Consider the following 12,113-nt stretch of genomic DNA (forward strand, 5'->3'; position numbering starts at 1 on the left):
CCCGGTGTTTAGGGTCTTCCAGCGCTGGATCGCCAGGATGGAGGAGGAACAAGGGAAGCCTCATTAGAATTCTAAGGCTTCTCCCTCCCAAGGTAAGTATCCCCCAGGAGGGGTTCATTTCTTGCAGATTTTCTTTAGATAAAAATGCTCGCCTCCCCATCTCAGGTTTACCTTACGTTGCTTTATACACTGTGCACATTTTACTGAAACCAGAAACTACAGCTATACATCTTCCTCACCTGAACACGTTATCTTAAAAGTTCATTTACATGCCTAACTTTTCAACAGGGAAAAAGTTTAGTCCCACAAAACAGCAAATCCTACCTAAAAGCAGCTTCCCAAAAGCAGTCCTTTCCACACACACCAGCAGGCAGCATCCAATAGGGACTCCAGAAAGACACAGATACATTCTTACACCTGACGGAATGAGACACAAAGGTTTCCAGCTATTAGAAAGCAGTGGTTTTAGAACTGTATTATGCATGCTGCATCTAATCTGCAACTTCATTTCACAGTAGAAGCTTACATCTTACAACAAAGAGTAGAAAATCGAGGAAAATGAGGCCATAAATAGGTGATGTATGCTGAGCCTTATCCGTTTCCCATTACTCCGAAGAGACTAGTCTCTTTTGCTGCGGTAGCAGGCGCGTCTTTAGTAAGTAGCCAATCTTTGATCCGGAGGTAGCAGCTCTGTGTGTACGCAGTCAGTTCTGAAAGCTGTGACTGCAGTCTCTGCTCATGTGCAAAATCTGTGTGCGCTCTAGGGTTGCAACGGTATGAAATTCCACGGTATGATAACTGTCGAAAAAAAATACCACGGTATGACGGTATTACGGTATACGGTATTTAACAATTATTTGGACCTGGGCCCCACCCTCTTACATTAAATAATGTACCACCACCCACCAGTAATAGGTGGCTGCAGCATAGGTGTAGCCAGTAGTAGGGGGTCGCAGCACAGGTAGCCAGAGATAGGTGTAGCCAGTAGTAGGTGGCCACAGCATAGGTAGCCAGGGACAGGTATAGCCAGTGGTAGGGGGTCGCAGCATAGGTAGCCAGTGGTAGGTGGCCACAGCATAGGTAGCCAGGGATAGGTGTAGCCAGAAGTAAGGTGGTCGCAGGATAGGTAGCCAGGAATAGGAGTAGCCAATGGTAGGTGTTCGCAGCATAGGTAGCCAGGGATAGTTGTAGCCAGAAGTAGGTGGTCGCAGCATAGGTAGCCAGGGATAGGTGTAGCCAGAGGTAGGTGGTCGCAGCATAGGTAGCCAGGGATAGGTGTAGCCAGTGGTAGGTGGCCGCAGCAAAGGTAGCCAGGGATAGGTGTAGCCAGTGGTAGGTGGCCGCAGCATAGGTAGCCAGGGATAGGTGTAGCCAGTGGTAGGTGGCCGCAGCATAGGTAGCCAGGGATAGGTGTAGCCAGTGGTAGGTGGCCGCAGCATAGGTAGCCAGGGATAGGTGTAGCCAGTGGTAGGTGGCCGCAGCATAGGTAGCCAGGGATAGGTGTAGCCAGTGGTAGGTGGCCGCAGCATAGGTAGCCAGGGATAGGTGTAGCCAGTGGTAGGTGGCCGCAGCATAGGTAGCCAGGGACAGGTGTAGCCAGTGGTAGGTGGCCGCAGCATAGGTAGCCAGGGACAGGTGTAGCCAGTGGTAGGTGGCCGCAGCATAGGTAGCCAGGGATAGGTGTAGCCAGTGGTAGGTGGCCGCAGCATAGGTAGCCAGTGGTAGGTGGCCGCAGCATAGGTAGCCAGGGATAGGTGTAGCCAGTGGTAGGTGGCCGCAGCATAGGTAGCCAGGGATAGGTGTAGCCAGTGGTAGGTGGTCGCAGCATAGGTAGCTAGGGATAGGTGTAGGCAATAGTAGGTGCTCGCAGCATATGTAGCCAGGGATAGGTGTAGCCAGTAGTAGAGCGCAGCATATGTAGCCAGGGATAGGTGTAGCCAGTAGTAGAGCGCAGCATATGTAGCCAGGGATAGGTGTAGCCAGTAGTAGAGCGCAGCATAGGTAGCCAGGGATAGGTGTAGCTGGAATTAGGTGGCCAGCACAGAGAGCCGGAGGGAGGGAGAGGGGACAAATACTCACTTGCCAGCAGCCAAGTCCTCACACGTGTACTGTGCTTCATTCTACTTCCTGTTTGTGCTTGCATCATCTTCTTGTAATAGCACCCAGGGGGCGCTGTTTCAGGGAAATGTGATGAAAGAACAATGAAGTCCAGCACAGCGTGTACCAGTAGTAGGGGGTCGCAGCATAGGTAGCCAGTGACAGGTGTAGCCAGTGGTAGGTGGCCACAGCATAGGTAGCCAGGGATAGGTGTAGCCAGAAGTAGGTGGTCGCAGGATAGGTAGCCAGGAATAGGTGTAGCCAATGGTAGGTGGTCGCAGCATAGGTAGCCAGGGATAGTTGTAGCCAGAAGTAGGTGGTCGCAGCTTAGGTAGCCAAGGATAGGTGTAGCCAGAGGTAGGTGGTCACAACATAGGTAGCCAGGGATAGGTGTAGCCAGTGGTAGGCGGCCGCAGCATAGGTAGCCAGGGACAGGTGTAGCCAGTGGTAGGTGGCCGCAGCATAGGTAGCCAGGGACAGGTGTAGCCAGTGGTAGGTGGCCGCAGCATAGGTAGCCAGGGACAGGTGTAGCCAGTGGTAGGTGGCCGCAGCATAGGTAGCCAGGGATAGGTGTAGCCAGTGGTAGGTGGCCGCAGCATAGGTAGCCAGGGATAGGTGTAGCCAGTGGTAGGTGGCCGCAGCATAGGTAGCCAGTGGTAGGTGGCCGCAGCATAGGTAGCCAGGGATAGGTGTAGCCAGTGGTAGGTGGCCGCAGCATAGGTAGCCAGGGATAGGTGTAGGCAATAGTAGGTGCTCGCAGCATAGGTAGCCAGGGATAGGTGTAGCCAGTAGTAGAGCGCAGCATATGTAGCCAGGGATAGGTGTAGCCAGTAGTAGGTGCTTGCAGCATAGGTAGCCAGGGATAGGTGTAGCCAGTGGTAGGCGGCCGCAGCATAGGTAGCCAGGGACAGGTATAGCCAGTGGTAGGGGGTCGCAGCATAGGTAGCCAGGGATAGGTGTAGCCAGTGGTGGGTGGCCGCAGCATAGGTAGCCAGGGATAGGTGTAGCCAGAAGTAGGTGGCCGCAGCATAGGTAGCCAGGGATAGGTGTAGCCAGTGGTAGGTGGTCGCAGCATAGGTAGCCAGGGATAGGTGTAGCCAGTAGTAGAGCGCAGCATATGTAGCCAGGGATAGGTGTAGCTAGTAGTAGGTGCTTGCAGCATAGGTAGCCAGGGATAGGTGTAGCTGGAATTAGGTGGCCAGCACAGAGAGCCGGAGGGAGGGAGAGGGGACAAATACTCAATTGTCAGCAGCCAAGTCCTCACACGTGTACTGTGCTTCATTCTACTTCCTGTTTGTGCTTGCATCATCTTCTTGTAATAGCACCCAGGGGGCGCTGTTTCAGGGAAATGTGATGAAAGAACAATGAAGTCCAGTACAGCGTGGAGGACGGACCTGGCTGCAAATGAGTATTGCCGCAAGTGAGTGTTTATCCCCACCGCTGTTCGTGCGCCGCCGCTACGTCGCCCCGCCCCCTGAAACCGGTAAAACGAGATTGTCCACAGTACGATTACCGTGCACAATCATACCGTGGTAGATCGTCATACCAGTATACCGCGGCAACCCTAGTGCGCTCCTATCACATATGTTGTGTGAGAACCTCAGTCATAGCATTCAGAACTGACAGACTGCGCATGCGCAGAGCCACGGGAATAGGATGGGGAAAGTCAGGAATTCCAATGACGTACTTCTTGTCCAGCAGGGAGTACATCACTGGCCGCAGGGTCATAGGTTTGTGGTTTTGTGCATTGCAGTACAATGCGGTGGGGCATTGTACTGCAAACGCACACCATGGGGGTAAAGCTAGCCATAAAGTAAACCTGAGATGAAGGAAAAATGATCATGCTACACTACACTACATGTGGATTCTGGAAAACTGACTCAATGAATGCCGCAAAACGAGGATCGCCGCCTCTAAGATCAAGATCGAATCATTAGTACCTTAAAGAGACACTGAAGTGAATAAATGTTGCCCTTTTTACCTCATTATTCACTTCAGTAGTCTCAGCACAAGTAAACCACCGCAAAACGAGGATCGCCGCCTCTTCCCGCCCCTCTCTGTGAAGAAAGAGAGGGGCGGGGAGAGGCGGCGATTCGCCGCGATTGACATCAGGAGAGGCATAGCTAAAGCTGAAAGCTCTGCCTCTTTGCGGAAATGCCGGCCAGATTGCCCCCCAGGGATTTGGGGCACTACCTACCCATACTGGGACACTATACTAGCTATACTGGGGCACTTTACTAGCTATACTGGGGCACTGTACTAGCTATCCTGGGGCACAACCAACCCATACTGGGCACTATACTATCTATACTGGCCACTATACTAGCTATACTGGGGCACTACCTACCCATACTGGGCACTATACTAGTTATACTGGGCACTATATTGGCTATACTGGGCACTACCTACCCATACTGGCCACTATACTAGCTATACTGGGGAATTATGCTAGCTATACTGGGGCACTACCTACCCATACTGGGCACTATATTAGCCATACTGGGCACTATACTAACTAGGGCACTACCTACCCATACTGGGCACTATACTAGCCATACTGGGGCACTATACTGGGGTAACTATACTAGCCATACTGGGGCAACTAAACTCCCTATACTGGGGCAACTATGCTATCTGTGCCGCCACACCCCAGACCTCCCCCCCCCTCACGTAACCCGCTGCACACGACACCCCAGACCCCCCACCCCCCCCCCCCCCCCCCCCCTGCAGTCCCCAGAGAAAAATTTGGTCAGAAAGTGGTCCCTGGGCCGGAAAAGGTTGGGGACCCCAGCATTACAACACAGATGTGAACAGGCTCAGAATGGCAGTGCATTGACATGCAGGATTATTATGCAATCCAATTGATGCTAGTAAAGGACACTAAAAGCCTCTAATAGTTCAAGTGTTTTTTTATTTTTTCCCTTATTTATGATACAACTTCTCTGTGTTTCAAGAAGGGTAAGACAGCTACGTTACTTCAACTAAACAAGAAGAAATCTAAATGCATTGCAGTAGAACACACAGTTTAACCTTCACAACTGTGTACAGAAAAAAAATAAGAAAAAGGAGGGAAGAATTTGAGCTGTTGCTTCCCACACTGCTGATAAGTGGCAGTTTTGCAGAAGCAGCTGTCAGAGATGCCACTGCTCTTGCTTCTACTTCTTGTGACAAATTGTCATTAAATACAGTGACCCAGTTCCTGAATACAGAGACAAGCTGTTTAGCAATATTTACAACTGTGTGAGTGTGTTTTTGATGAGAGGAGTCATTAAATAAGACATCCTCCAAGTAACAAAGAGCCCAATGCTGTGGAATACTAGAACAAGGAAAGCCAATAAAAATCGCTAACTGCCTTCCCTGTGAGGTATGACAACACGGTTCTCACCATTTCAAAAGGATTACAAATGCCATTTGTAACAGATGTACTTTCAACTAGTGAAGAAGGATTTGGAGGCTGACCGATTTCTATTAAATAATACAGGATTGTCTGTCCTACTGATAAGGTGCCCACTATTGATACAATCTTGATTGTACAATCTTATATCTAGGATTTACTTACATAACTTAAATTACTTAAATAAGTGACAAGATCGAGTCATTAGTACCTTAAAGAGGAGCTGTTAGGTATAGGGTCTCAGAGAAAAAAAACACATATCAGTAGCTAAAGATTGGCTGTACTTACATTACATATGCATTTCACTGTCCACGTTTGGATTTCACAGAATTTTTATATAGTATTTGCAGAGAATGATGCTCCTGACAGCTCATGGCAGGTTCCATGTTTGTCTGTCTCCTATGAAGCCAATTGTGTCGTCATGTCCTGCCTGCTTCCTGATGATTCCACTCACACAAAAGATCCGTAATGTAACACACTACTGTGCAGTGAATATTGATTAGCCATGTGGCTAGGAACAATAGCAGGCTCCTGCAGTGTACTCTGCTGGGAGATTTTTCAGTGCTGCGCTGTTGTAACATGAGCCTGTACTTTCTCACTAGCAGCCGAGGGGAGGACCCAAGCAGCCCCAGAATGCTTTGCAGTATGGTATGCGGCCTTTCGTCCTTTTGAGAGCTTGGGTCTAACAGCTTTGCTAATGAGCACACATCAAAAAGGTAAGAGAGATTTTTAACTTCAGTATTGCCTTTTTGGCTTCCTTCTAAACTGTTTAACACAGGAGAATAGAGGTTTAAATTAGCTTTTGCAGCCTGACAGTTTCTCTTTAAAGAGACACTGAAGTGAATTAATGTTGCCCTTTTTGCCTTATTATTCGCTTCAGTAGTCTCAGCACAAGTAAACCACCGCAAAACGAGGATCGCCGCCTCTCCCCGCCCCTCTCTGTGAAGGAAGAGTGAGAGGGGCTGGGAGAGGCGGCGATCCGCCACGATTGACATCAGGAGAGGCAGAGCTGAAGCTGAAAGCTCTGCCTCTTTGCGGAAATGCCGACCAGATTGCCCCCCCCCCCCCCCCCCCGGGGATTTGGGGGCTGCAGGGACGCGGTGGTTTACTTGTGCTGAGAGCACTGAAGCGAATTATAAGGTAAAAAGGGCAAACTTAATTCGCTTCAGTGCCTCTTTAAAGAGACTCTGTAACAAAACAAAAAAATCCCCTGGGGGAGGGGGGGGGGTACTCACTTTGAGAGGGGGAAGCCTCAGGGTCCCAATGAGACTTCCCCCATCCCTGTAGCTGCAGGCAATCCAGCGCTGGCTCCCCTGAAGCATCCAGGAATCCTCCCCCGACAAGCGCTGATTTATTTACCTTCCCTGGCTCCAGCGGGGGTGCTGTTGCAGCTCTCAGCACGGAGATGGCCAGAAATAGCCGATCTCCGTCGGGTCCACTCTACTACGCAGGCGCAGGAGACTTGCGCCTGCAGAGTAGAGCGGACCGACAGCGATCGGCTATTTCGCCTATCTCCTAGCGGAGAGCCGATACTGCGCTGGAAGGTAAATATTTACATCCCCGCTATTCGGAGGGGCACAGTGAGACCGCCATGGGACACCTCGATCGGATCCGAAGGCTTCCCCCACCCAAGGTGAGTATCCCCCAGGGGACTTTTTTTTTAGTTAAAGGTTTTCTTTAAAGTAATCCCGAGCTGCTCGGGTTCAAAATTACACTTTACCCTGAAGAGAGAGATGCCTCAGGATCCTATTGAAGCTTCCCTCGGTGGTACCAAGCCCCCCATTGCTGAGCACAGCCCCCCTCTACATCAGGGCCGCACAGCTCTTCTCCCTGTAACATGGCCACATGAGCCTGTCTGCGCATGCACGGAGCCAGCAGCTCTGGCTTACTGTGTATGGGCTCGCTCATGTGCCCACAATGTGATTAGCGACAATGCCTTGTCTCTAATCTATAGGGGGGCTGCGCTCATCAACGGGGGACATTAGACTACAGAGGGTAAGCCTCACAGGTTCCTGAGGCTTCCGTCTCTTTAGGTGCGTATCATTTTGTTTCCGAGCTTCAGCTCAGATACACTTTAAGGGCACATTACCTTTTGTGCCCAGCGTGCATCTTAGAGAAGCATCGCAGCACCTGTTTCATTGTGATTACCTCTAGCGTGTACAGCTATGGAGAATCGCATGCGTGATGTGAAATCATGCTGCCGACCATCCGACTTTTCCCTGTAATTCAGAAGCAGCCTATTGATTTCAATCGGTTGCAATTCCCATATGAATGCGCATTCAGGGAATTAAATAAGTGGACCATACAGGTCAGGTGCTCTAAACTCACTAAGTTCACATTAGCAGTAAAAAATGGTCCATTCCCAGATCGGAAGGAAACGGATCCAATGTTAACCTATAGATTGGTTTACAACCGTCTGTTCAAATGGATCCGTTTTGCACAATCCACTGAATGGACCGCAAGTTTCCTGAGGCACCTATTTTTCCAGACCGCTGAACGGAACAGAAACGGACGCTGAAGCACTGCATTGGGGGCAATGAGAAAACAAAACGTTTCTTCACACACTAGTGAAGAAACGGACCATTAACTAGAAAAATTTACTTTGGGGGAAGGGATCTGGGGGGAAACAGCGCAATGGAAATGGATCAGAATGACCGGCGATCATGCAAGTGTGAACCATGCCTAAGTCTATCCAAACTGATTGTTTGTACGTTTGTTTCAGGTGAAACAAACCTGTGACTTTATTAGAGGGAAAAGTGAGATACTTATTGGTAAAGGGAAGCCTCTAAATACTAAGAACAAATTTGTACAGGTAAGCTAGCATATAACACCGAGGTGATGAAACTAGCCATTGATTGGCCCATCAAAACTGGATGTGTGTTCACACCCTATGTTGAATCATCAGCTGTCATTCCTCTGTCCAATAAAGAGGAAATGCCCTGGTGAGATTTGTTACCACCAGCATCTTCCTAGCTGTGAAACGATACAATGTTTAAAAGTTCTCCTTGCATAGCTAGACGTAGCACTCTGGCATCATCGCTGCAGGGTCCCTATGGATAGGAGTCCCCGCACAGTCAGCAGAAACGAGCAGCACACAGTACCCTACGAGCCGGTCACCTGGCGTTTTATACCTGAGTTTGTCAGACGGCTCCGGGCGCCACTGGCGAGAGGAGAAGAGCGGCCGCTGCGTCTTGGGGTCTCCGCTGCCCCGCTGGGTTAGAGCGTAGAGCAGCGAGCAGAATCCGCACACCATGCATAGCAGCACCAGCCGTGACACCGGCCGCCTCATCACACACTACCCCGTCCCGGAGCGTTTTCTGCGGGCTCAGCCTGCCGCCGAGCCGCTTCCTTCCGGGACCGCACGGCACACAGCAGATCCGGGGCTGGCATGGGGCGGGGGCATCTTCCATCCACACATCTCTGCTGCAGGGAGGGGCTGCATGATGGGAGAACTGGGATGAAACACAGCGTGTAGTGCTGATACATCCCTGCCTGCTGCACACACACTGGGAAACACTAGCGATGGTTTAAAGCATTCTTCGGCCATTTTGCCGTATAATATTATACAACCTAGCTTATAAAACCTTCATTCCATCCACACACTCCAATGAGTTCTGGTTCACCATGAGCTTGCTGGTTAGTCTGTATCATTCCATCCCAACATTTTCATGCATATGATGATAGTAATTACATTTATTTACACAGTTTTGTGCATGTACTTATGGCAAAAACTAGAGGCTGTGAGGCTCCATGCCAGGTTTGTTGGCAGAATTTGTAAGTTGTAACTAAGTTAAGGGGAAGCCTCTGGATAGTAAAGAGGCTTCCCGATCCATCTTGGAGCTGCTGTGCAGGTGCCATCTGAACATATCAAACAAGAATTTGTCAAGATATGTTTCTGTGGGTGCGCTTCCTTGTGTGTATGAAAATAGTCATTCTGCATGTGTATGGCTGCGTCTGCACAGTAATCCAGAGCTGTGCCATGAACAAGGCCAGTACTAGACATTTAGCTGCCTTATGGTGCCCATACATGGTACAATTTTTTTTGATTAGATAACTTCAGATCATTCCATTAGATCGAATATATTTTACCAACATGTCCCATCGGATTTCTATTGAAAAAACAGGACAATCATTCTTTTTTCTTGATCAAATGCGGAAATGCACTTGCGGTAAAATCTCGACTGAAAAAAGACCATCTTGAGATAAAAAAAAATGTTAGGCATGATTATTTACCGCATGCGTAAAAAATGCGGTAAAAGTTCACAAAAGTTGGTAATCCCTGCAAAAAAAAATCTAAATTTAACAAAAAAAAGGGGCGCTTTATTTCTGACTTAAATACCGATTTTTTTATCACCTACTAGTACTTGGTGATATATTTCGCTTCCCATTGACTTACCCTCACTGGCGGTCAATTAGAACCGCCAGGGGGCAGCACAGCACTATTTTATTTTTTTTTAAGTCATGTAGCTAGCCTAGCGCTAGCTACATGATAGCCGCTGAGCAGCGGCATCTCCCTACCTACTCTGATCGCCTCCGGCGATCAGCGGAAGCAGGAAATCCCGTTCAGAACGGGATTTCCTGCTGGGCTTCCCCCGGTCGCCATCGACGTCATGAGTCCCGATCCACCTCTCAGCGCTGCCTGGCGCTGGTAGGCCAGGCAGCGCAAGGGGTCTAGTGGGGGGGGGGGGGGGGGGGGGGGGGGGGGGGCGTGAATCGGCGCGGAGCGGGCGGAAAAAATGTATGGAAAAAATGCGGAAATTATCACTGGCGGTAATACAGTGGTAAAAAATCTGTTACCGCATGTGTATTTGTGAATAGAGCCCAATCTCCTGAACTCCAAACTGAATGTCAGAATGGGAAAGAAAGGTGATTTAAGCAATTTTGAGCATGGCATGGTTGTTGGTGCCAGATGGGGGCCGGTCTGAGTATTTCACAATCTGCTCAGTTACTGGGATTTTCACGCACAAACCATTTCTAGGGTTTACAAAGAATGGTGTGAAAAGGGAAAAACATCCAGTATACGGCAGTCCTGTGGGCAAAAATGCCTTGTTGATGCTAGAGGTCAGAGGAGAATGGGCCGACTGAGTCAAGCTGATAGAAGAGAAACATTGACTGAAATAACCACTCGTTACAACCGAGGTATGCAGCAAAGCATTTGTGAAGCCACAACACGCACAATCCTGCAGATGGGCTACAACAGCAGAAGACCCCACCGGGTACCACTCATCTCCACTACAAATAGGAAAAAGAGACTACAATTTGCACGAGCTCACCAAAATTGGATAGTTGAAGACTGGAAAAATGTTGCCTGATCAGATGAGTCTCGATAGTCAGAATTTGGCGTAAACAAAATGAGAACATGGATCCATCATGCCTTGTTACCACTGTGCAGGCTGGTGGTGGTGGTGTAATGGTGTGGGCCCTTAGTGCCAATTGGGTTTTGTTTAAATGCCATGGGCTACCTGAGCATTGTTTCTGACCCTGTCCATCGCTTCATGACCACCATGTACCCATCCTCTGATGGCTACTTCCAGCAGGATAATGCACCATTTCACAAAGCTCGAATCATTTCACATTGGTTTCTTGAACATGACAATGAGTTCACTGTACTAAAATGGCCCCCACAGACATCAGATTTCAACCCAATAGAGCATCTTTGGGATGTGATGGAACGGGAGCTTCATGCCCTGTACAGGTAGTCCCCAACATACGAACGACCCGCCGATACGAACGGCCCGATCCCGCCTCGATTACGTCATTTCCACGTCGGAAGTTTGAAGAAGCGGCTTCAAACTTCCCCGTGTGCCAGGGCTTGTCCCCTCAGCAGTGTTGGACTCACCTCCGAACCAAGTCCAACGCTGTCTGTCCTCCGCTCTCCGTCTCCTGCTCCATATAGCCTCGTACAGCCACCGCTAGATGCAGCATCCACTTGCTTCCTGTATGTCATGTGACATACAGTTTCCTGTTTCTATTGGCGGCTATAGAGAGCAGACGGAGAGCAGAGGACGGACAGCGTTGGACTTGGGCTGGAAGGTGAGTCCATAGACAGAGAGCTAGGGGAAAAAGCAGGGCTCGGGGGGGGGGGCAAAGAAGGGTACAAATTTAGGCACAGGGCAAATAGAGACAGAGGCACAAGGGGTAAAAACGGAGGCAGGGGGTGACAAAGGTGCAGGGGGGTACAAAAATCCACAGGGGGGTACAAACAGAGGGTAGAAATGGAGGCACAGAGGGTACAAACGGGTACAGAGGCACATGGGGGACATAAAGATGCACAGAGGGGGGACAAATGTGCACAGAGGCAAAGGCACTGAAGGGGACAAACAGGCACAGAATGAGACAGAGAGGCACAGAGGGAGGCAAAGGGGGGCACATAGGAGGCAAAGCGGACAGAGATAGCCCAGCGTTCCGACTTAAGAACGGATTCAGGTTAAGAAGGAACCTGCAGTCCCTATCTCGCTCGTTAACCGAGGACTACCTGTATGTGCATCCCACAAATCTCCATCAACTGCAAGATGCTATCCTATCAATATGGGCCAACATTTCTAAAGAATGCTTTCAGCACCTTGTTGAATCAATGCCACGTAGAATTAAAGGATACCCGAATTGACGTGACATGAGATAG

At 49.6% G+C, this 12,113-nt stretch overlaps 1 protein-coding gene across 1 annotated transcript in view; it reads right to left on the reverse strand.

The window, feature by feature from the left end:
- GXYLT1 (glucoside xylosyltransferase 1) overlaps positions 1–8,858 on the reverse strand; it is a 52,214-nt gene extending 43,356 nt beyond the window's left edge. Inside the window, exons 1-2 of the mRNA XM_068272737.1 lie at positions 8,623–8,858; positions 325–417 (exon numbers count right to left, since the gene is read on the reverse strand). Of these exons, the coding sequence (XP_068128838.1) occupies positions 325–417; positions 8,623–8,780 (251 nt within the window). The 5' untranslated portion in view covers positions 8,781–8,858. The remainder of the gene's footprint in view (positions 1–324; positions 418–8,622) is intronic.
- Positions 8,859–12,113: the final 3,255 nt, after the last annotated feature.

The sequence above is a fragment of the Hyperolius riggenbachi genome, chromosome 3 (assembly GCF_040937935.1).
Source record: "Hyperolius riggenbachi isolate aHypRig1 chromosome 3, aHypRig1.pri, whole genome shotgun sequence".
Taxonomy (NCBI): domain Eukaryota; kingdom Metazoa; phylum Chordata; class Amphibia; order Anura; family Hyperoliidae; genus Hyperolius; species Hyperolius riggenbachi.